Genomic DNA, 24,310 nt, shown 5'->3' on the forward strand with positions numbered 1-24,310 from the left:
AATGTTTCAATCAAATTGCGTAGCGAAGCAAGCAGCAATTTTTGTTTTGGTAGATCTGTTTGAAAACAAAGAAATTCTGGATAGCGATTTATAAAATGGGGAAGATATTTCTAGACCACATTGGCGGAACCCGCCTTTTTTCCTGTGCAGCGTGTGATGTGAACCTGACTAACCGTTCCGAGCTAATTAGTACAAGATTTACTGGGGCTACAGGTAAGAAACTTCCTTTATCAGAGATGGGATTTAAAATTTGTACACTTTATCCAGAAAAGTATAAAAAGAAGGTTATTCGTGGATATTTACGTGGAAAATTTCTTGAAATTCTTAAAAAGACATTCACAAACATTCTGCTGTTAAATCCAGCTCAGTAAAAGTGAACGTCATTCTCTATATGATAGGTACCGTTCTAGAAAGAAGCATACACTATATTGTCTTATGTCAAGCCTGGCCTGCTTAAGTTATAGCCATGTTTTGATTATACAGTTGCAGGTTTATCTTCGCTTTTAACATACATTGCAGTATTTTCATAGCCAAGTACTTTCTGAATTCTTATTGTGGTGACTAGTAAATGTTTGCCGTCAACACAGCATTTCTTGTGTCCTTGGTAAACCTTCAGAATTGGCTAAGCATGAAACCAATTTATTATAAACAAACAATTTATTTTGAAGGTATATTATAGCTTAAGGTTGTATTGTTGTTTTAGGGTAGGGATGAAGACGACTTTCAAAAATCCGTTATTAGTTTTTTTGCATGTAGGTAATTTTTGTATTTTTTATATCTTTTTGTTGAAAAGCAGGCACGGTTCAGAAAAAACTATAGTATGATTGATCATATCCACACTGTCAAACCAATCTTAGAAAATATGTATCAAAGTATACTATGAATACCAGAAGACCATATACATAGCTTTATAGATTACTCGAAAGCATTTGACAGCTTGAATCATGGATATATCTGATCAACATTGAGACAGCAAGGAGTGGAAAATACCTACATTGAGATTATCAGAAACCTTTGCAACTTGAGCAAAATTTCCATAAAACTATGTATAATCTACAGGTGTATTTATTATGGATAGTAAATAATAACTTCAGTAACAAAAAAAAAACAGTTTTCAGTCTAGGTATTTTCTGCCTGGAATCAAATATTGGATTTTTAAGTATGATATTGCCATTTTGTTTTGTAAGCAAGCTATTTTATTGTATTCAAATTTTTTCAAACAAATTTTTCTCAGAATAATGATGTAACAAAGTTATCAGCAGCATGTCATACATGATTGTTATGTCTGCAGGACGAGCGTTCCTGTTCCACAAAGTGGTAAACCTGGTGTATTCTGGAGTGCAGGACCGCGTCATGCTGACGGGACGGCACATGGTGCGCGATGTGTCCTGCAAGAACTGTGCCACCAAGCTCGGCTGGGTCTATGAGTTCGCCACTGAAGAGAACCAGAGGTAATGCTGTTGTAAACTACCTTTGCATGCTTGTTTGTCTGCTTGCCATGAAATTTTTTCACTTTCCTGGGATAAAAATTAGCTCATTTTCCAGTCTTTGTGGTCTGGATTCCAATTAAAGTAAATTATAAAACACTAAAAGCTACACTGTGACTTAAAAAAAGATTTTATCCATTAAAATGAGTAATTTTTTTCTTTAGGTTTTTATCAAATGGGAAGTTTTATAAAAAAAAAGTTAACAAATCAGTTTATAGATGACAGAGTTGTGAAGTACAGTACCTACCTAACGAACATTACAATATTACAAATTGAGTGAACTTCTGTTTTGAAAGTCTGTTAAAGGCCACTTATTCCTGTTGGGGAATATTATTTCATCTGTGGTTTTTACCATTGATAATTTTCAAATTACAGATATAAAGAGGGCCGTGTTATCCTGGAGCGAGCACTGGTCACGGAGAGCGACGGCATCGAAGAAATACAAGTCCATGACGATTAGATTTAAAAATTAGCAATTACTTAATCTATGTTCTATAAGATTTCGATTTTATTATAGTGATTTCGCACTATATCCGATTTCTGTCATACCATTTTTTTTTTACATAAAACTGCTTGTGATACATAAAGTATACAGTACTCAGGTCTTTATTTTCACGAATTCGCATCAGATTCGGAGTTGCAGTGCGAAACCGCTCTAAGGCTTAAGTAGCTAGGTACGGTATTTGACTATTTTTTATTTATTTTATTAAATCAACTTGTCAATGCGTGTTTCGAATGGAAAAACAATTTCTAAGTCATCTTTACATATAATTATAAAGGGTGGGGACCTTTGCGCTACTAATATCATGTGGAAATCCATGGAAATCCTATATATTTGCCAAAGAAATCACAGTAAAACTAATGTGAAAAGGTTCCATCCAGAAATTCGAAGTTGGTATTGTACCATCACTACCATCCCTCTCACTCTCGTATTAAATGATATTAGCGTCAGCGGGACGGCAAGATACATCGAATTTTGCACTTCGTAGTATAGGGCTCTGGTACAGTCGAGTTTATTAACTTGTGAGCAAAAATTTGATCAAAAATATCTAGTCTAAAGTAATTAATTAATACTTCTAGGAATAACACTCAATAGCCGTATTCAGATTCACTGTATTATTCACACCACAGATCCAACCAAAAACATGGGCACAACATTTTTGATCAAATTTTGCTCACAAGTTTATGAACTTGACTGTACGTGATTCAGTTTCTTCGACTTTACGTAGCACGCAAGTAGCGCCATACCTACTGCATCGAGAAAAGCGTTTCAAACAGAGGCAGTTTTATAGATTTTTCAATAAATCACTATTTAAAATTCTATTTTCAACCGATTATTTCCTTTCTTCGCTGAACTTTAGCTGTCTATACTTTCAAAATAACTTATAGGATTGGCAAATACCGTATTATTAATATTAATATGTGACAATCCGTAGCAAAAGGGTCCTTATGGCAGGACCCTTTTGCTACGGATTGTCATATATTACGATTTCTCAAATTTGTTGGTTTAGTATTAGTGGTGGGTGATAGTTATATTCGCCGAGCTCATACAATCAGTCAAAGGAATAGAAATATTAAATATATTAGTATTTTATTTGAGACTTGATCGCCACTTTTCCGCCTCTCCTGCTATTCATGCACTTTTCAATGATTTTGTTGAATTGCGGTAAGTCATCAGAGAAGTGTTAACGCCTCTCAATCTACTTCCTTAAAAATGGGCATAAGTATTGCTTCAAAAAGGTTAACGCATTCACTGGCACCTGACTTCCACAGGTGCCACCGACGCATATATGCGTTTTCGGAACTTCACCCAGTGCCGCCTGTCATAATTATTCATACATTTTGAACGCACATGTACGTTACCCTTTTTGAAGCAACCTATGCCCATTTTTAAGGAAGTACGTTGAGCGGCGCTGTTACATACCGAGCTGGAAAAATAAATACATATATATATGGCTTTTTAGTCAAATCAAAGCCTCACGTTATATTTCTATTCCTCTTATTAAATTTCTGACTGCATCAATATTTACACATTATGACAGTGTTCATTCCATGGTAGCCAACTCCTACTTGATTTGATGAGCGATTTATCGTGATATAGCATGACAAATAGATAGTGCGTTGGTTTCTATAGGCAGTTCTGATTACTTATCACTGGCATGTGTTAACCATATCAAAATAAAATTATTGTTTAAAAAATATTAAAAAATTAACACCCATACAAGTTTTTTTTTTTCTGTCTTAGATGTGAGTTAGGATTCAGATGGTCGAATTAGTAAAAAGGTCTGATAAAAATGCAGTGTTTACCACGTTAGCATAAAAAATTGTATTAAAAAATAATTTTTTGATTATTTTTTATAGGAATTTGGCATAATTTGTGCTAATCTAGTAATGATGAAAATTTTAATTTTGCTTAGCTTATATTACTAAAAAGTTGGCTAAAAAGAAATAACTTATTATACTAATGGGTCGCCATAGAGTAGGTACTACAATAAACAAAGTAAACAACAAAATTACAATATCACATTTTATTAATTATTACATTATATAACACAACATATATCTTTAGCAGATAACATAAAATTTTCTCTCTGTTTTGTATCCACGCAGTTAAGCTCAGCTTTTAATATTGGAATAAAGTATAAATAAAATGCCAACAACGTAAAATAGCTTAGGGCCATTCAAGCAGAGAGCGCCAACTGAAATTCCAGACAATTTATTTGATTAAAATTTACAGGTTGTTGTTGCAACTGACTGAAGAAAAGATGCATCAATGAGATTTATGGACTACTACTTGAACTGCCCCGTATATACCTACATATATCTAACAGAAAATAAATTTCATAAAAAATATCGCACCGTCTTCCATGGTCTAACATGGGCCGAATTTCACAATAAGCACCTCATCTTTCATTAAATGACAAGAATAAAAAATCAAAAATCTTACATTTAACATTTAAAAAGATAAAAATGATTATTAAAGTGATGGATTTTGTTGCGTCGCCTACACTAACCAATGTCTTGGAAATAAAATGAGCTAAATCCTATGCATATATGTACTGTGTTGCATTGAATTGCATGGTAAGTAGGTATATGATATCATCAAAACCAATCAAAAACCTAGAAGGAAACTTGGAGGAATTTAGGACAGCTAGAAAAAATTACTGACTAAAGAACACATTCGGAATAGTTTTGAACTTAAGCAACACTGGAACATCACACACTGGTTCGCTTACATCTACAGGAAATAAATAGGTGGCGCAGGGCCCCGCTGAGGGCGCGGGGCGCGGCGGCCCGGCCCGCGGCTCGGTGAACGTCATTTCATAATCGTTCAGATGCACCGGCGACTGCAGTTTACAAATTCATTAAAAAAAAATTCTCTGCTCAATTAAAATCCAATTCGAGATCAGATTGAGGCCACCTCCGGGCTTCATGTATTACAAGTTTAAAGCAATAGTTACTTTATTTGAAACATTATCAGGTCGCAGTAATCCTCATTTACGCTTATAGTTTTTAAACTACCAACAGTTACTCGTCAACAACATTTATATATCTCTTGCAATTTTCATATGTTGTTATATCGAAATAAAATTATCTAAGTTAAACTGCAAAAAGAACTATGGAAAGAGATAAATGATTCCGAGACCGACAGCCTAGGAGTATCTACTTGTTAGTGTCTCACCACTCGCAGTCAACGTAATCATATCCATTACTCCTCACAACGCAGCTCTAAACATATTACCATAACATTTATTTTCAAAGCGATTTCAGGGTTTTTCCGACAGGATGTTGTTATATTAAAATTGTACCAATTCTAATTATTACACAAATGTACTTTTATAAATAAGTCTACTTTATCAGCAACTGAAACTGACCAAAATATTTCCATAATGTGTTGCACGTATTTACAAAGTAAGGATGCCAGAGATCGCTCGAGAAGCTTTTTCTATTCGTAGAATTATTGCATTTGTCTTTTTTAAATTAAATTCAAATATAATGTACTCGACACTCGAAACGCATGAGCGCGTACGTATTTAAAATTTCGATGCATCTCCTGAAAGTTCTGTTCGACAAGTGAAACCGGAGGTTCAGCGGAAGCGTTATTTCCAGGAGGCGAATCTCTCGGCAAAGATCTCCTTGGAGTGGGACCTCACCCGCGCGGGGTCCTTGTTCTCGGTGCCGAGCCCCACTCTCTGCTTGACTGTTTCGATGAACTCGAGGACCGCCATGTAGATAAACTTGTACTGTGCCTCGTTCTGCACCATGCCGGACCTCTGGTCTCGGACCATCTGGACGGTGCGGTGCACGTCTATCTCGCAGTCGAAGCCCTCCTTGCGGATCTGGTCGAGGATCATGTCTATGACGATGAAGGTGCCGGTGCGGCCGATGCCGGCCGAGCAATGCACGCAGACGACGGCGTGCGGCGGCGGCGGCGGCGCCGCGCCCGTCATGATCTGCTGCAGCCGGTAGTTGACGTCGAGCAGGATGTTGAGCACGCGGCCGGGCTCCGACGGCACGCCGTGGTCGGGCCACGCCGTGAAGTGGAAGTGGTAGATGGTCCTCTTCACGCCCGGCGCGTCCTTTTTCGTAACGAGGAACCGCCGTAGCGTGTAATCCTGGGTCGATGACTCCGACTCGTTGAAGATCGTGAACTTTTTTATCACCTCCGTTTTGTTCGAATCCGGCCAGTACCTTTCGCATTTGTTTTTTCCGCGCTCGATCTCCTTCGTCGTCATTATTATGATGCGAACGTCTTCTTGCCATATCATGGACCAGAACTGGTAGATGGTGGTCGACAGGCAGCCCTGGGTGGCGATGTAAGTCTTGTTGTACACGTGTTCCGCGACCCCGTTTTCCGCTTCCACCGCGGACTTCGGAATGGTCGTGTTCACGTAATTCGGGTTCGAGGGCAAGACACTCGGTTCGAAAGACGGCGTTTTATGGGTCCCGTTGCCGCAGGTCTTTTGATTTTCTTTCGATTTTTCTTCGCTGACGACGACGCTAGTGTGATTCGGGGACGACTTGTCTTTACTTTTAGAAGGGGTGCTGCCGCGAGCCTGGGGAGATCCGTTTTCGTTGCTGGCTATGCTGTCCTGCGAGTCCGAAATGCAATCTGTGATTTCGCAGCGGATGTAGTTAGCGTTTATGTAGTCGGATCCGGGTGGCGCGTCCGCAGGGATGTCGCGTAACACGACGCGCGTGTGGTCGAAAGGTATGATGTTCTTGTAGCGATTCTTTCTGATATTTTCGGGTTTGGAGCCTTCCATTCTGTCGAACAGCTGCAAGTTCTCCATCATCTGCAACGTCTCGAACTCCTCCCAGAAGCCCTGCTTGTAGGCCATGCTCTCTATCGGGCCCTCGTTTTCTTTCTGGAGTTGCTTGACGCGGGTCTGGAAGTGTCTCACTTGTATGCGGGTGGCGTTGAAGGGTTGGATGAGGCGGAGCACTTCGCCGTTGGTCTCCACCATGGGGAAGCTGCGGTAGTGTTCGATGAGGCTGACGAGGTCGTCGAACTGCTGGCCGCCGCCGACGTCGTAGCGCTTGTCCTGGCGGCGGATGATGACGTGCGTGACGCGGTCACGCGTGCGCACAGACAGCACGTAGTCGCCAGGCTGCCGCTGCGACTCGCGGACGAGGAACGACCCGTTCTTTCCGTTTTCGAGCATGATCCTCTCGGCCTCTTTCGCGGTGAGCTGGCCGTGGTACCAGCGCTCGGTGGTGGGATCGGCGCAGTTGAGAGGCGTCTTGAGACGGATCACGTTCCCGTTCTTCTCCCGCAGCTGGCCCTGGTTCTCCATGTAGTACTGCACGAGCTCGGAGAGCGTGGCGAACTTCTCCCCGCCGTAGAGGTCGAGGAACTCGCCGTTGTTCTGTATCTTGATGTGCGTGACCTCTGCGCCGCGGCGCACGGACAGCGTGAAGTCGCCCTTGTTGCTCATGCTGGGCCGCGCCAGGAAGAAGCCGTCGCGCCCGCAGTCCAGCAGCAGCCGCTCCGCGTCCACGCCGGTCAGTGACGGGTGGAACCATCGCCGGGTGATCATCTTACGCTAAATAACAGCACCGTTACTTACTATGATATCAGATTATTTCCTCTTGATCCTCAATACGCCATACATTCTCACCGATCATCTGGAATTAAAGATAATATATGTGTGTTAATCATACTAATATTAATTATAAGAATTGCGAAATTTTGTATTTGTCAGTTTTTTAATTGGTAGTCAGATTTTGGGAAAAACACATAGGGTACTTTCTATCGAATAGGAATGTAGAGATCCGCCGGAGAACCAGTCACTGACGGACATAGCTCATCGAGTTGCCACATAAGTGGCAGTGGGTAGGGCACATTGCTCGTAGAACCGACGGCAGATCGAGCAGTAAGGTTCGAGGAACAACAACCTGGTAAAGGTAGCAGGAACCAGTTGGATGCGGAAAACGCAGGGTGGATCATTGTGGAACTCTGTGGGGCAGGCATCTATCCAGAAGTGCACGTCGTTTGGCTGTTATGATGATGATGTACTTTCTATTATGTTATTCCAGCAAAAAAAAGCAGAACCGACCTGCCCTTAGCCATCTAGGTTCCCCGGGCGATTCATGCCATTGGTGACATTATAAGTCGCTTATCGTGACAAAATTACAGGTAGTATTTGTTAGAGTCAATACCTACGAGATAATTCTATAAAAGTTAATGTTAATACGCTGTCTAGTTTTGCTTTAGGGGCAGCCGCCCCGGTCGCCCCCCTAAAGGCGGCACTGTCTAAAAGGTTAGTAGGTATAATTATAATAACAGCCCAAGGATCGTTCCCAGAGCCTGTCCTGAATCTTGCTTCTGAAGTACAATACAATACAATGACTCTTTATCTTTATTGTACACCAGAAATACGTACAGTCAAGGGCAAAGATATCGACACGGCCAAAGTTGCAAAAATATGTATACACGGCCTTAATGTTAAGTGCATAAAGTCGTGTATACATATTTTTGTAACTTTGGCCGTGTCGATATCTTTGCCCTTGACTGTACGATGGAGGCTGGAGAATCTTCACGAGGCTACAAACGCTACCGAAAGTTTATCACTGAATTAAACGCAATTTTTCGGCGAGTGCTATGAGAACGTTGTTCTTAGTAATTTACAGACATGTAATGTTCACGTGTGCAACAATACAATGTAATTAGTTACGTCGAGAACTTCGGAAGCACGTAATCTTATAGCGGTAAGTGCTTATCTATGTAACATTGAAAATTACCTATGATGTGAATATGAGTGATGGTGCAACGGTTATTAAATCCCTTTGTTCTGATTGTTTAGCCGCACCGCAATACAATACATGTGGTTCCCGAGGCGTCAGATAGTAATCTACTCGATTTTCCTTAAACACATTAAGAGTTGGTAACTGGTGTACTAATGGCAATTGGCAAACAAAACAATCGACTTATGAAGTATGCAACAAATCGTCATCAAGTACATTCTTAATTATACGGAAATAGGGTATTGTTTCATTTTAGAATTCCTTGACAAAAAAACTTAAGCCTTCTTAACAAAGCCCGTATCGAATAATGTATTCATTTAGAATCTTTGCTTTGATGTAGAGCGTGAGGTGTTTGTGTGTGTGTGTGTGTTTGGTGTAGTTTTGTTTGATGAACTTAAAATGTATTTTATATGGTTACAAATGTTTGGCTATATAAGATCTGAGTCTGATTGATCAACACTTATATTATAAAGAGGAAAGATTTGATTTTTTGTTTGTTTGTTTTGCATTGAATAGGCTCCAAAACTACTGGCCCGATTAAAAAAATCTTTCACTGTTGGGAAGCTACACTATCTCCGAGTAACATAGGCTATATTATATAAATTAGGGATCCGTACTAAAACTTCAATATTAATGTAACCCAAGGTGTAAAAAAAGTCGTAAAATGTCTTTCATCGCATGCGCTGCGGAAACTATTAAAGATAGAACAAAATATGTTCTACAATATTAAAGAATAGGTGTATATATCAATATCTACAAAAACTTCACGATCACGGTTTTGTGTTTTATAGGGTTCCGAAACCAAAATGACAAAAACGGAACCCTTATAGTTTCGCCATGTCTGTCTGTCAGTCTGTCCGTCCGTCCGCGGCTTTGCTCACGCACTGCGGGACTATCAATGCTAGAAAGCTGTAATTTTGCACGGATATATATGTAAACTATGCTGACAAAATGGTACACTAAAATACTAAAAAATTTTTTTTAGGGTAGCTCCCATAGACGTAAACTGGGGGTGTTTTTTTTTTCTCATCCAACCCTTTAGTGTGGCGTATCGTTGGATAGGTATTTTAAAACCATTAGGGGTTTGCTAAGACGATTTTTTGATACAGCGACTTGTTTGCTAATTATTCAACTTTAAAGCGCAAATTTTCAATAAAATCGAGCGTCCCCCCCTCTAAAATCTAAACCTGGAAAAATTTAAAAAAATTCAGTATGGTAGTAAGTATATCAAACATTCAAGGAAAACTATAACGGTTAAGTTTGCTTGAGAATTATTAGTTGTTTAAGAGTAAATAGCAGCCTAAGGTATAAAATATAGCTAAACTATGGAAGATTCCGTATAAAATACGAAATTCTTAGAAAAATATTACGTAATGGCTACGGAACCCTATTTTGGGCGTGTCCTACACGCTCTTGGCCGGTTTTTTATGACACAATATATTCGAGGGTACAGTTGATTGAATTTAGGGTTGCTGCAGCGCATCTCTCCAGCAACCCCATAACTAAATTTAAGAAATTCCACATGGATACTTACTTTTTCATTAAAGAAGAGGCCAAAAAGAATTGTACCGCAGTTATTACTGTTAAATAAGTCGGTTATGGCTAGTTAAATTATTAAATTGTTGCCAGGACGCTAGCAATTCCATTGCAGCCGACTGCTACTGCTGGTACTTACTTAAAAACAATGTGCCAGATTAATACGAAACTTGGTACATATAATGGGATTAGGATTATACACATCTAGGTCTTAACGTGGTGCCCGAAATCATACAAATAACCGGCCAAGAGCGTGTCGGACACGCCCAAAATTGGGTTCCGTCCATAGCCATTATGAAAAAATTAAGTAATATTTTTCTAAGGATTTCGTATTTTATACGGAATCTTCAAAGTTTAGTTATATTTTACTTTAGGCTGCTATTTAATCCTTTACCAGTCCCCGAAGAACCAACGTGTCTTAATACGTACTTTATATGCTGTTGCAACGGTATTGAACGCCTTGTAAAAAATGTATTTATGAAAGTCGAAGATCTTCCTTTAAACCAGAAATAAAAATGTGGGTTACGGTTATCCCATCGCCTGTCTAAGTAATGAACTGTCATACTAGATTTTGTCTTATTATATTCTTGATCAGGCCAAGGGATATATTTCACCCACATCTTATATCGGTTATAATAGTCAAGGTTTAACTCCAAATCTCCTATGAAGCATTATATCAATCACTGAAAACATTATTTTATGATCTTCATTCATGACACGCTTCAAAATCCAATAATATATCTTTAGCAGCCGTTTAAATCCACTTGACCAGTGATGTTAGTGGTTTGTTTACAAATTCGAACACTACTAATTTAAGAAAAACACAAGCAGATATATCGAACCATTTTTTGTTATTTTCATGATTTTAATGATTGTAAGGTAATATATTTTGCTAAATACTCTGCGTCCTTGTGAATATGACTAGAATTAGGATGTGGGATGACTCTATCCATTGCCTGGCTAGAATTTGCCTGTGTGGGAACTATTCTTCCCATGGCCCGATTAGATTTTGGGTCTCTTTGGTACATGAATTCGCTCTAGGTTGAACACAAAAACTGTTTTATTACTTACGTGAGTTTTTATGTCATGACAAGACAATTTACCGGGCCATGGGAAAAATAGCTCCCACACAGTTAAACTCTAATAAGGCCATGGGATAATGTCAACCCACATCCTAATTCTGGTCATACACAATAATGCATGAATATTTAGCAATGTTTACGATTACATTAGCTTTCAACACTCAAATCTACAAAATATCAAAAAATTGTTCGACCTATGTACTTCTGTTTCATAGAAATTATGGAAAGTGTTCGAATTTCTCCGTAGTTTACTGAAATTAGTGTTCAAGTGAATTTAAACGGCTGCCAAAGATATATTACGCAATTTAGAAGCGTGTTGTGAATGAAGATCATAAAAAAATATTTTCAGGATTGACAAAATTTTGTAGGTGGTTTGGAGTTAAAACCTACGGTAACCAATATAAGATGTAGGTGGAATATATCCCTTGGCCTGGTAAAGGGTTAAGAGTAAAACTACTAATAATTCTCAAACTAAGTATATCATTCGCTTGATTTTAATGAAAATTTGGACAGTTGAATATTTCGCAAAAAAATCAATGAATCGAAAAATCGTCTTAGCAAACCCCTAATGGTTTTAAAAGACCTACGATACCCCACACTATAGGGTTGGATGATAACTGTGATCCCACCAGTTATGAGTTCCATTTGAGCATGACGGTAATGGGACTTTTGGGACAACAATATGATGATTAAGTAGCCCATTGTCCTGGGACTACAACGACATGGTTTATAAGGGTTCCGGTTTGCCATTTTGGCTATGGAACCCTAAAAAAGAGAGTTGAAATTTTATAATGGAAAACTAATTCTGAACTAATATTATATATCTAACTAATGCATACCATTTGCGAGCCACTATGGAACCTTATCTTAGTAAATAATTTGATTTGTCTATAACAATGTTCATCGAATGACGTTAAATGTCATTACAACACGGTTCTGTGGTGGTTACGGGCATAGAATTTGAATATTTTTTATCAATACCTAAATCGATATTCTTCCAATAAGTTTATGTAAAATTTGTAGCTGCTTTTCTCCGATTTAAAGATTTTAGAAAATAAAAGTAAAATAACTTAACATTGAGAATTTAATGATTTTAAGTAAATAAAATAATAACTATTTGTTGACAAACCAAAATTAAGTGTTTTGTTTTTAGGGTTACGTACCCAAATGGTGCCAAACGGGATCCTATACTAAGCTTCCTCTGTCTGTCTGCCTGTCTGTGCGACTGTCTCAGAGCTGTTTTGTATAATTGTGTAAAGTCAATTTAGCAATAATTTTCATGTTTCGTTGGAATAATTTTTAATATTGAGATAACAATTGGACTTTTGTGCCACGCTTACTAAAAATACCTTAAGTGTTCATTAAAGCTAGTAGGTACGTATCTTGTTTGTGTTTTATTCATAGCTTACTATTTACACTCTTGACATACGAATATAGGTACCCACCTAACTGTCTAGTGTAAAGTTAATGATGAGTGACATGAGTGGAAGTGACATATTTGCTGGCAATTATTTTTAATTTGATACTGGATATACGGGGGATACCGGGGATATGGTACCTATGGTTATCGACAACTCATATTTAGCAGTGACGGCAACTCTAAAACTCACATAGACATTTACAAATTTACACAGACAGGCCCATCTCTCTTTCGGTCACGTTGTCAAGCAAGGTCGGTTTGTCTAGTAATATTAAATTTATGGATTTACCCCGCAGGGGTAATTACCCCTAGGTTCGGAACCCCTGGACTAAAGCATATATGAGGGGATATGGGGAGCCTAAATCAATTCCTAGCTCCAGGTTGTATTGTGTTCTTGGTGAGTAAGATTAAAAAAAAAACAGAAATAGTTAAACAGCTTGGTATTCTATTTGTAGTTTGAAAGCGCCTAAGATCTTCATTTATTTGGATTGAGTATTTATTGGAATTGTGTCAATGGCACTACTGCAGCTCAAGCCAAGTACTTACAGATAAGCACACTAATTCTGGACTACCACTGTACATAGTGTGATAGCAAGTTAGTTGCTATAATAAATAAACCACAAAGAAATAAACTTGCTATTATGTATAACCATAGTTATATAGGTATATGGAACAAATGAGTACTTTAGACAGTATTACTCGATTTGTAATGCACATTTTAAAGCTTTACCAAACGTACTATTTGTTTACACTTACCTCATGAAGGCACCCGGACAATAAACAGTGAGCACTACACAAAATACGCGGTTCATGGATCGAAACCTTGTTGCTATGCTGACTTTAGTCTCTTTGTAACACCGTTTTCAAGGGCGTATACACCCGTACGCTGGTGCACATGGACAATCACAAACAGAGAATGACTAAAACTAACAAATAGGGCGATAATACATTATAAATGTGAAATTAAAATGATAAAACTAAGATCTATAATCGAAAAGCTTAAAGGGATTTCATCCCAACCTGCATTTGCCTACGGAAATGTCAATTTCTTTTTTTTAAATTTCGTTATAAAATTTCTGACGAAAGAAGTCTGCTTTCAGGCATATTGTTTAAATTGAATTTATTGCTGACTTCAGACATTACATTTGAAATAATAAATTTGTGTAATGAAAGTTGAACAGATTTTTTAGTATTTCACAGATTTTTAAATAGGTTAATTCTCAAGTCTGTACTCTGTCTGCGAACCGGATACTTATGTCATTATTCACAACTTTGCGAAACGCGCGAAATTCAAAAGGATTATTGGGTATGCTACACAAAACAACAAATAATTAAGTTTGGTTTTTTATTTTTGAATGCATATAATGAAACAGTTATTTATCATCTGATTCTGCATGAGACTTTTGAGATTTACCAAAGTAACTAGACAATACTTTTCTCACGGCGAGTCGCTTGTTCTGAGATGAACTTTCACCGTGTTGATTAGGCGATTTGTTCCACGGTTCAGCCAGGCTTTGACGCCGAAATATTTTACCTAATGACTGCCACTTTTGTTCGGGGCTTATTTCTTTCTCCTCAAAATTTTCTTTACTGCCGGATGGTCGATCGCCCTAAAACAAACAAAATACCGAACCATTTAAAGTAGGCACAAACAATTACTGGGCATTTTTGTTTACAATGAATCAGTTCGCGCAATAACTTACGTCGTTGGATTTCGTGGAGCGAAGCTGGTTGCGAAAGAAATTAGATATGGACTTCTTCCAAGTTTTGGGGTTTTTGAAAGAGTTTAACTCTATGCTGCCAGATGAGCCCTCGGCTAGCATTTTTTTAGTTTTCTTAGCACAAGTTTCTTCAGCCTCTTTATTATCTATCTCGCTTTGGATTTGAGCGCCTTCAGGACACAGCATTTTGATTTTATTTAAAATTCCTTTGTTACCCAGAAAAACTTATAAAATTATTTTTTATAGTATGTCATTTACCATACATCAATTGTTCCTAAACTTCAAAATTTAAAATTAGAATAATCACTGAATATCTTTTTAATCATGCATAAATACCTAGTAACTATCAACCTCTATCAACTATGTAGTTTTGCTTCAGTTTATATTAAGTACCAAAAACTGTGAAGAAAATTTGCGTAAATTAAAACAAAACATTTTATACGTACCTAAAACAAAATTAATAAACGTACAGATAATTGGGATGTCCCAATTTTTGACAAAATATAATAAATCGAAAACCATTTGGAGAAATAGGCTTTGTGAAGCGTATTCACAAATCAGATTCCAAAAATGTGATAAACTGAATTAAATAAACAAAATTTAAGTAATGACCCTCATTTGACCCCTGCTGTGTCTCGTCACAAAGGCAGTTATAAAGCAGGTCTACTGAGGTCTACACTCTTAAGCAAATTGACTGTTTGATGAAATGTGGCTGTCCTGCTTATAATAGCAAAGAGTGAAAAAGATAGAACTTTAATCACATGATGCGCACCCGGCTTTAAACAGTTGTCATTTATCGTAAAGTCCGAAATGTATACGAGTATTTCCAATGTAGTTTTACAAATTAAATTATTAAATTACTACGTTACAAGTAAATACAAAAGAATTTAAATATCAGATTTAAATAAAAAATATATATTTACTATCACACCATTAAACAAACATAGGAATAATCAAAGCTAAAAGAAGAGAAATAAATAAAACTATTTGTCATGGTTCATTTAGGACCCTAAGCCGTGCTTGAATTATTGTGGAATAATATCTTTGGCCAAATGTATTGCCAGTTTTTTTTTTTTTTTTAATGTAGATAATGCCACAGATTATGTTATGTACGACCTGAATTTTTTCTAGGCAATGGAACGTGGCTCTCATTGTGACGTCATCCAGCGTATCTCGTAAAAAAATATAAAAAATTAAATACTCATCCAAATTCAAAAACAATGAAAACGGTATCTTAAAATAACCTATTCTTTCCAAAAATAAAATAAAAACTATAGGTTTTTTTTTGGTGCATCCCAATTAATGCAAAGCTATTTTTTTATATTTTAAATGCATTTTTTTAAGTATTACCATAATTAAAATATTACTTTCCACGCTTGTGCCCCCAGCTTAAAATCTTGCTGCACATGCGTAGCTTGCATTTATGTCGGGATTGCATATGGCGGGAAAACTCTTTTCTTTTTATTATTTGTCAGAATCAGAAGCTAGAACTACCTGTGCGAATACTTATTTTCAAGTTTTAATTTTATGTATTGTATGTTCTAATCGTGTTCGTGTTAGCGTTGTAACTTATACGATGACGGCTACGGCAACTCAAGTTTCCCAAAGAGCGGTATGTAATGTAAAATAAGCGAATAGTAACAATTACAAATTAATCGATTTGATTCTACCTCTCTTAAATATCACAATTAGGGAATTGAAATAAGTAGGTAAGTACTTACCTAATCAACTAGGCACTACTCTGAGCCATCTGAGCTTAGATTTCCTACTTATCAGATCTACCTACCTTTTTATTATCTAGGTAGGTTCATGTTTAAACAATTAATTTGACTTTTTTCCTACACATCCAAAGTACATTTGTGAAAGAGCAAGTAAAAAAACTTTTTGGTATTCCAGGCGATATCAGAGAAAGAATGGACAAAAATATTCCCAAAAAACGTAACCGAGAATTACACGGGCTCCATAACTTTCATAAAACAGCTCACCCTGGTCTCCGTAAGCATGATAACGTATTTGAAAAATGCCTTCCCTGAAGAAAGCTATTCTACGGAGAGTTTCGGGGGGATACCGTTGAAACTCCTGAACAGTAGGTGCTCCGACGACTTGGCGCAGTTCGTGAGCACAGCTCTGCAGCAGGCGTGGGAGGCGTTTGATAAGAAATATGTAAGTGTTCTGAAAATGTTCGAATTGTGTGGAATGTTACGTGGTCCGCAGGATGTACTTAGGTAAAGTGTAGCGCTGACCGTTAATTTTGCGCGTGTGACAATCGCCCAATCAGTGTTTACATTTTTTTACATCGTCTCCCGCGATATCTTATTTTAAAATATTTTGTGTTTGTTAGCATTAACGATCGCTGCTTCACTTTCATGCCGCGGGCTTTTGTATTTATTATTTTGATTATTATTCAAAAAATATTAATAAGTCTACATGGCCATTACCCGTTTGCCACCCTCTCAAGCCGCCTTCTGCTTAGAATTGAATTACTTATGCAGCTTAGTAGCCGCCACCTAGCTGGTCTGGTAAAGTCTAGTTACCGCTGCCAGTGAACTAGGTCACAAATGGCGTCAACATAAGTTTAGTCACTGCTACTAGCCGAGCCGTCTTTGCGTGCCCTTGGGCACCAAAAGAATATTGGGCGCCAATGGAAAGTATTAATGTGAACGTCATTGGCAACAAAGACTAGTCAATTTCGTTTAAACGTGGTTTAAACGAATAACTGACTTTCGGGCCCCCGGTGGGGGCGGTGAGGGCCTGGGCTGGGCACGGGCCCCTTAGTTGACCTTACAGGAAAGACGGTACTGGCTACAGTGAATAGGTACCTACTTCGTTTCATTTAACATAGGTAGGCACATTTGCATAATTATGCTGTAGTACATAGTTGAAACGAACTTGTTTTTTTTTACAATAATAAACGATAATGCATCCTATCCTACTAATATTAAGTACCTATAAATGCGAAAGTTTGTTAGTCTGTTTGTTTGTTTGTTACTTCATCAGGTCAAACCACTGAACCAATTTTTTAGATGAAATTCGGTAAACATATTATAAGTTTCGGGGAAGGATATAGGATACTTTTTATCTCGGAAAATTGAAGTTTTTTTTTATTCGACTGAATGGCAAACGAGCAAGTGGGTGTCCTGATGGTAAGAGATCACCACCGCCCATAAACACCTGCAACACCAGGGGTATTGCAGATGCGTTGCCAACCTAGAGGCCTAAGATGGGATACCTCAAGTGCCAGTAATTTCACCGGCTGTCTTACTCTCCACGCTGAAACACAACAGTGCAGCACTGTTGCTTCACGGTAGGATTAGCGAGCAAGATGGTGGTAGCAATCCGGGCGGACCTTGCACAAGGTCCTACCACCTGCAAAAGTTCCCGCGAGATATCTACACGGACGAAGTCGCGGGTAACAGGCTAGTTAGTACATATTTTTCCACTTCCGCCGTTGGATTACTGAAAACAACAACGATTTTTAATGTTAAATGAAACGAAGGCCACAAGTGGCACCAACTTATTCTAGTCACCGCTACTATACTAATGACCTAGCGTGCGGCAGCTCTCATTTGCATAACTAATTATTTGATACCGTCTCTTTTACCTCTGCACCTATAGCTTCACCGACTTGCATTGTGCTTCTATGAAAACGAATGTCAGGCCGAGAATTTAATCGAATATCATATATTCGAATATACGTACAGCGCGAATGATGTGTCCCTGAATATAAACTCAAAAAGTCGCAGCAGCGAGCAGCGCAGCTTGCAGATTTCGCTGGAAAGTGTGAAGAACAGAACGATTATGTTGATACGGATGGTGTATGTGTACATGACGCAGAATGGGCTGGAAGAGTTGCCCCTGAACTACGATGTTAGTCTACGGCTGTATTATAATGATGGTAAGTTTAGAAAGATGAATGCCAATAAAAAACAACACTTGTAAAAAAAACAAGTCTCGCAACTCAGTTCTCCTACCCTAAAAAGTTGTGAGATCCATGTTTTTTTTTATCGACTGTATGGCAAACGACCAAGTGGGTCTCCTGATGGTAAGAGCTTAGATCACCACCGCCCATAGACACCTGCAACACCAGGGGGATTGCAGATGCGTTGCCAACCTAGAGGCCTAAGATGGGATACCTCAAGTGCCAGTAATTTCACCGGCTGTCTTACTCTCCACGCCGAAACAACAGTGCAAGCACTGCTATTTCACGGCAGGATTAGCGAGCAAGATGGTGGTAGCAATCCGGGCGGACCTTGCACAGGGTCCTACCACCTGTAATACCATCACCAAGTCGGTTAATTTATTCAGTCCCTATTTAAGGGTCCTTCTGTCTTAAGTTATTTTATTACGTAATTAGCTACCTACCTAACAACATTTTATAGTGACCATATCAATATAAAAAATCTTTTATGTTTTAAATTTATAGATTGACTTGGTCATCGCATGACACAATGTATCTCACAAGTAATACATATTAAATTAGATTTTTTACTGTTTGAACAATGCCTGCTTGGTTACTAAAAATTCAGGCTACTATTGGAGACGTAACACAGTGAAAACTAACACAGCCTCCAGGGTTCATTTTGTAATTATACATGTGTTTTGAAGAATAAAGATTTATTATTTTTATCCACAACGAAGTTATAGGGGGTTGATTGAAAATGGCCTGAATTGCTTCGAGAAAAGGATCGTACGGCCGTGTCGCTTTTTGCTCCACTTGGCGGGGGCACTACCGTGCCCCAGATTGTTCACGGAATGTAGTTACCTAGATACTTCGCCAACAGTTTTAAATGAATCGCGCAGCTTTTCAAACTCATTTATTACTGTTATCGTTGTAATGTGTTTAGTCACATTTAAGATACTTAGTTTATGTAAACGACTTGTTAGATTATTTTCGCATAATCATTTTTTCTTTGCAGCTAAATTTATTTTTTACACAAAGGCAATATTTCCAAGTCTGCTTTTTTAATGAAGCTTATTTTCACATTCGCGTTTTTCTGTGTCGCATTTTTTTCCAGTCGCATTTTTCCCCAATCCCAATCGACACAGAAACAGTGTCGATGGAGCCCTGGTATCACAGAGCTCCTGTTTCCCACCGAGTCTTATGTTATGTACCCCACTACTAAACCACACAACCAGGCTTAACGGCTCATAGGTAGGTTTAGGTTATGTTAGTTTTGCATCGGCCCGAAGGGACTGAGACGAGACTGTTTCTGTACCGATTGGGATTGGGGAAAAACGCGACTGGGGAAAAATGCGACACAAAAAGAACGCGAATGTGAAAATAAGCTTCATGAAAAAAACAAGCTCGTAAAAATCAAATTCGTGTAAAAACGCGAAAATAAATATTGCTGCAAAGAAAAAATGATTATGGGAAAATAATCTAACAAATCATGTAAACATGCATAGCAACGAATAATGTTCGGACGTTACCTTAGGCCGATAAAAAGTTTATAGTCTGCGGGGGCTTTTACTCTCCACGCAACGAAAATGCTTAAATAATGTATTGAATCGGTCCATAAAAAGAAATAAAAACAATTAGCGCGAGTTTATGATAGCTAATAGTTCTATGAAACAAATGTTCATCCAGCTCCTAGACTTACACACTGTAAGAACACACAAACCTAACTATTATCACCACCACCATACTACACTGACGCGTTTCGATTCCACCAGATATTAGACATGTATCTGGTTCTGGGGTGTACGGTTGTGTTGCTCTGAGGATGAACTCTGGTTGAGTTCGAAACGCGTCTGTGTAATGTGGTGGTAATAGTTGGGTTTGTGCGTGTTCTTATCTGAGGTTCTTTCTTACAGTGTGGAGGCGGAGGAACTGCGTGAACACATTTGTTTCATAGACGTAGCTATCACAAGATCGTGGGTGACTCACCCATACATTGGCGTGGAGTGAGGTTGAGTGCAGGGGTCTGAAGCGATAAGGTCGCCTATTGCTTACCTTGGAAAATGTCTATTAATAAAGAATTATTGTACTTGTTGTACCTATTGTAGGCAGTGCCAAAGCTGCTCTACCACGCAACTGCTCCATAGCACCAGCAGTATGCTGGCTACCCTCACTGCACGCCCCGTGGGTGAGCAAAGAAATTGTTTTTAGTGGGTGACACACATGTCAGTTTGTCATGAACTTTTATGGGCGTGTAAACGAATAATCGGGTCGGTATTTCCATGTCAGTTTTATCCGGGCCGGTAAATAGTATCACCATTTTTAGTTAATTGAAAGTGTTGAGTTCACGCCTCGTTTCTAGACGCCCCGGAAGGGTACCAACCGCCAGGTTTCTGCAGCAACAAGGCGCCGGACCACTTGGAGCCGACACTACCGGAGGCGCTGCGGCTCGGCTGGGTGGAGACGCCGTTCCACAAGTTGGCGGTCGGCTCCTACGTGCGGGGCATGTTCCCTTCCAGCGAGGAGGCTGTGGTGAGTTGGTTAAACACGTTCAGTCAGGGACAATCAAGGCCGGATAAACCATGTCGGGGCCCCTGGGCAATGCAAATTCTCGGGGCCTCTTTTCAGCCATATGAAGATCGTCAGCTTTTTTCAAGTTCAATCAAAGTGACAGCATTGGTCGAATCCAAAGGATGCTTATTTTACAATAGCATTTTTGCCCAGGGCCTCTAGCCGAGTAAACGTCACTTGCCGTGCTTGTACATATGTAGATGCAAGTAACAAGAAGTGGCTGAAAGTCAAATTGAAACATTTTCATCATTCATTTCATTCAGTTATCAAATTGAAACGGAATCTTTCAACATGTTTTTACCCACCTTTCATTGTTGTATTATACCTACGAAATTTGACAAACATGCATAGTTTTCATGAATATACCTACAAAAGTCTAGCACCTTGAATTAATCTGATGGAGCCGGAAGCTAGGCACTGGAACTCCAAGGGCTTGGTAGAATGATCTTAGGTCTTAACAGCAACCTTCTAAGTATACCACTAAACCAAACTACCTACAGTTCATCTCAGCCGTAGGACGTCCAGTTGGATAGGCCTTCCTCATAGATTTCCAGTTGGTTGGTAGCAGCTTACATTCACCGCGAACCCGCGGCTTAAACTACAGTTAAATACCATCAAAGCGCGTTTTTAGTTTTTATTAACTAGAATTATTTTATTGATAAACATAAATAAGGTAGCTGACAAAGATGGTTTAGCGAAGGTTATACTAATTTCGTAGAACTAAAAGTTACACCCTGTTGCAGGCATCTGAAAATGCACCGGCTATGACACAAAACGACAATCTGGAGTGCCGCTCGAAGACTAGTGTAGCAGACCCGTCAGAAGGTTCCGTGGAGATTCAGCTGCGCTGCCAGTGTAACAGATTCGATGTGCCCACTGATCTGGCTACTCTCATCACTTGCCAGTAAGACCCACTTTCATCATACCCCTGGGCAGAATAGTTGTTACTAGTGGGGGTGACTAATGGCCGTTAATAGTAGCTTAGGACTGCCACTTACTCGGACATTAGCAGGGGCGACTAATGGCCACCAATAGTGAATATGGCAGCCAAACATTCGGCGACTGTATGGGTAACTAGTGGTCACCGATTATGATTTATGTTAGCCAAACGTTAGACGTTAGTATGGGTGACTAATGGCCGGCTAAAGGTAAAATTGGTGCAGGGAAAGCTACTAGAACTAAAAATAACACGGTGAATAGGATAGGTAGCTATGGAAAATTCAGCAGTTGTCAAATACCATATTGTGTTCGTTTCTAAAGTGCGGAGGCCGCTGATGAACCATTATTGTAACTTTTTTTCTTTGAAATAAATACATTTTGTTATTCTTTAAATAAGGATTTTACCATGATCAGCCATGATGATATGTAATCCAGGAATCAAATTTCTAGACTTTACTATTTCAAATTCACAATCCACGTTAGCTACTGCCATTCCACTAGTTGTTCAACTCTAAGTGATATCATTAACTTCAATCAGGTATTGCCTCACACAACAGCACGCAGTGTGTTTCGGCTTCTTATCCCACGCTCCCAAAGACCACTGCTGTGCGGCGTGCTACGACGAGGATCCGCGGAGGAAGTGCAGCGACCCTAAACTCGTAGCGCTTGACCAGAAGAGGAGGGAAGTAAGTCTCTAACTCAGTTCTTAGTCATTTTAGACCAATAATAATGACTTAATTGACACCCATGTCATGTCGTCCACGAGTGGGGCGGGTTGTGGATTTTAAACGTTATCAGTTTTCATAGTGATCATTATCATATCTAATTGGTCGGATCTTACTTCTTGGAGTTTTTTGTCTGCTAGAAAATTATAATTTTAGAATTAGAAACATTTAAGTGTTTGCTATTCGTAAAAAAATTCAAAACATGTGTTATGTTTTGCAACTTTATATAGACATAGACAATTTAAGAAAAAAAAGCTAGTTTTTGCGAAGTCGCCAAGTGGTCCCAGCTCAGCATAGTGTTACCCGTGCAAGCCAACTGGTCTTCCGCTGTGACCACTTGGCAACTTCATGGAAGGTGACAATATAAAAAAAAATAGAGCGATCTTAATTCCGCAGTGTCTATCCATCTGCCGACGCACCCTGGAGCTTTGCTCGCAGCTGTCCGCGATATCAGGACAAATGCTGATGGAGAAATTCGGACTCAGCGCGACCAGTGGCCGCAAGATGATCAAGCTGTTACACGCACACTATGTCGTGCCTCTTACCGCCGATGACGAGTAAGTCTGTCTGTCTACTAGAGCGGAGCGAGGCAGAGGAGCAGTGAGCGAGATAAAAACACAACAATAGGATTGCATAAAATCTCCGCTAAGGAGTTGGTAACTAGCTTAAAAAATCATACAAGACTCGAGCGCGAGCAGAGAAGCGGGGAAGTTTCGCGAATAGGGAAAAAGTCCGCAGTTCCACTCCGCCACAGTACACAAAAAATTAGCAGTATATTGTCTCGGCAGCGTCCTTGATATAATTACCTACGCCGGCTCGGTACACAAACGCGCGATAGGACTGCCTACTCTACCAACTGTCACTCTTCAGTTATGTATTTGATAATGTCAATTGATAAACTCGATTTCATACGTGAGTTACCCGTTATGTTATCATTTAAAATGTGTAACGTTTTCTTCGGAGACGAATCGCTGTTGCCTTTTGTTAACCTTTGATGCCTTTACAGTAAACCGGAGATTGGGTTGCCAGATGGGCCGCACAACGTACAAATGCACGCACATACTAACAACCATTTAAAATTTTAGTAGTATTCTGTGCGAAATGCTTTGTTATAGAAATAAATAATTTGTTTCAGTTTATCGGCACCAAGAAAGATAAATCCCATTAGACTTAAACTCGCCTTCAGACGCTTCTTCCACGCCGAAGACATGGAAGAAGACACCGTGGTGGACAGACTCGTGGCAGAAACAGAAACCACTGAGACTTCAGATCCCATAGGAGAAGTACTAAGCCCCTTAGAAAAGATAACGCTAAGAAACAGTTCTAACCTAGGTCAGATTATAGAAAACTCAGTAGAGTCAACCAACCACACTAGAAGCGATGATAAAACCTTACAACAATATAGAGAGGCAGTATTGACAAACCAAGATATTACTGAAGAACTACCTCTGAGTGGATCACATAATCCAGTGAAAGATATCGAAAATATTGGTAGGAAAAAATCTAAGAGGAAGAATGATGATGACGACGAATGGACACCTAAACTTAGGTCCGGAGCTAAAACAAAAAAGGCCCGGACTTCTACTTAATTAAAATTTGCGATTAGTACAAAATTAGTTGTATTGTTTTGTTATGATTTTCAAATGATAAGTGATATTCGTAGTTTTAGTTATTTTTTTATTA

The 24,310-nt window shown here is 39.0% G+C and overlaps 4 protein-coding genes across 6 annotated transcripts; 2 read left to right on the forward strand and 2 right to left on the reverse strand.

Annotated features, from left to right (window-relative positions):
• Nucleotides 1-9: 9 nt before the first annotated feature.
• Nucleotides 10-3,064, forward strand: Ype (yippee zinc finger protein). Its single transcript, XM_074111138.1, has 3 exons — nt 10-213; nt 1,292-1,451; nt 1,863-3,064. Exons 1-3 carry the CDS (start codon nt 96-98, stop codon nt 1,945-1,947), a joined length of 363 nt encoding a protein of 120 aa, XP_073967239.1. The 5' UTR covers nt 10-95; the 3' UTR covers nt 1,948-3,064.
• Nucleotides 3,065-4,000: 936 nt separating this feature from the next.
• csw (protein tyrosine phosphatase non-receptor type corkscrew) lies at nt 4,001-13,843 on the reverse strand. 2 transcript variants are annotated; one of them, XM_074111127.1, is made up of 2 exons: nt 13,530-13,843; nt 4,001-7,616 (listed from the first exon to the last, which is right to left on the reverse strand). In XM_074111127.1, exon 2 carries the CDS (start codon nt 7,526-7,528, stop codon nt 5,588-5,590), a length of 1,941 nt encoding a protein of 646 aa, XP_073967228.1. In that variant the 5' UTR covers nt 7,529-7,616; nt 13,530-13,843; the 3' UTR covers nt 4,001-5,587. The 2 variants fall into 2 exon arrangements, with proteins under 2 accessions (XP_073967228.1, XP_073967229.1); XM_074111128.1 differs by lacking the exon at nt 13,530-13,843 and adding an exon at nt 8,733-8,832.
• Nucleotides 7,651-24,252, forward strand: LOC141445327 (uncharacterized). 2 transcript variants are annotated; one of them, XM_074111130.1, is made up of 8 exons: nt 7,651-8,699; nt 16,391-16,657; nt 18,110-18,389; nt 20,755-20,924; nt 21,707-21,867; nt 22,441-22,588; nt 23,024-23,184; nt 23,763-24,252. In XM_074111130.1, the coding sequence occupies exons 2-8, from the start codon at nt 16,496-16,498 to the stop codon at nt 24,214-24,216; spliced, it is 1,536 nt and encodes a 511-aa protein (XP_073967231.1). In that variant the 5' UTR covers nt 7,651-8,699; nt 16,391-16,495; the 3' UTR covers nt 24,217-24,252. The 2 variants fall into 2 exon arrangements, with proteins under 2 accessions (XP_073967231.1, XP_073967230.1); XM_074111129.1 differs by lacking the exon at nt 7,651-8,699 and adding an exon at nt 15,856-16,106.
• On the reverse strand, nt 14,105-14,789 carry LOC141445333 (uncharacterized). The gene is made up of 2 exons (XM_074111137.1): nt 14,477-14,789; nt 14,105-14,383 (listed from the first exon to the last, which is right to left on the reverse strand). The coding sequence occupies exons 1-2, from the start codon at nt 14,678-14,680 to the stop codon at nt 14,147-14,149; spliced, it is 441 nt and encodes a 146-aa protein (XP_073967238.1). The 5' UTR covers nt 14,681-14,789; the 3' UTR covers nt 14,105-14,146.
• Nucleotides 24,253-24,310: the final 58 nt, after the last annotated feature.

The sequence above is a fragment of the Choristoneura fumiferana genome, chromosome 2, assembly GCF_025370935.1.
Source record: "Choristoneura fumiferana chromosome 2, NRCan_CFum_1, whole genome shotgun sequence".
In the NCBI taxonomy this organism is placed as follows: Eukaryota; Metazoa; Arthropoda; class Insecta; order Lepidoptera; family Tortricidae; genus Choristoneura; species Choristoneura fumiferana.

What these genes read in the sequence shown, in the direction of transcription:
- LOC141445333 (XM_074111137.1), bottom strand. Translation starts at nt 14,680, where the DNA reads ATGCTGTGTCCTGAAGGCGCTCAAATCCAAAGCGAGATAGATAATAAA. An exon ending in GCTCCACGAAATCCAACGAC is followed by an intron (nt 14,384 to 14,476) that starts GTAAGTTATTGC and finishes TGTTTGTTTTAG; the next exon opens with GGCGATCGACCATCCGGCAG.
- Ype (XM_074111138.1), top strand. Translation starts at nt 96, where the DNA reads ATGGGGAAGATATTTCTAGACCACATTGGCGGAACCCGCCTTTTTTCC. An exon ending in AAGATTTACTGGGGCTACAG is followed by an intron (nt 214 to 1,291) that starts GTAAGAAACTTC and finishes TTATGTCTGCAG; the next exon opens with GACGAGCGTTCCTGTTCCAC. An exon ending in GCCACTGAAGAGAACCAGAG is followed by an intron (nt 1,452 to 1,862) that starts GTAATGCTGTTG and finishes TTCAAATTACAG; the next exon opens with ATATAAAGAGGGCCGTGTTA.
- csw (XM_074111127.1), bottom strand. Translation starts at nt 7,528, where the DNA reads ATGATCACCCGGCGATGGTTCCACCCGTCACTGACCGGCGTGGACGCG.
- LOC141445327 (XM_074111129.1), top strand. Translation starts at nt 15,918, where the DNA reads ATGTCGGGATTGCATATGGCGGGAAAACTCTTTTCTTTTTATTATTTG. An exon ending in CTTCCAGCGAGGAGGCTGTG is followed by an intron (nt 20,925 to 21,706) that starts GTGAGTTGGTTA and finishes ACCCTGTTGCAG; the next exon opens with GCATCTGAAAATGCACCGGC. An exon ending in GCTACTCTCATCACTTGCCA is followed by an intron (nt 21,868 to 22,440) that starts GTAAGACCCACT and finishes AACTTCAATCAG; the next exon opens with GTATTGCCTCACACAACAGC.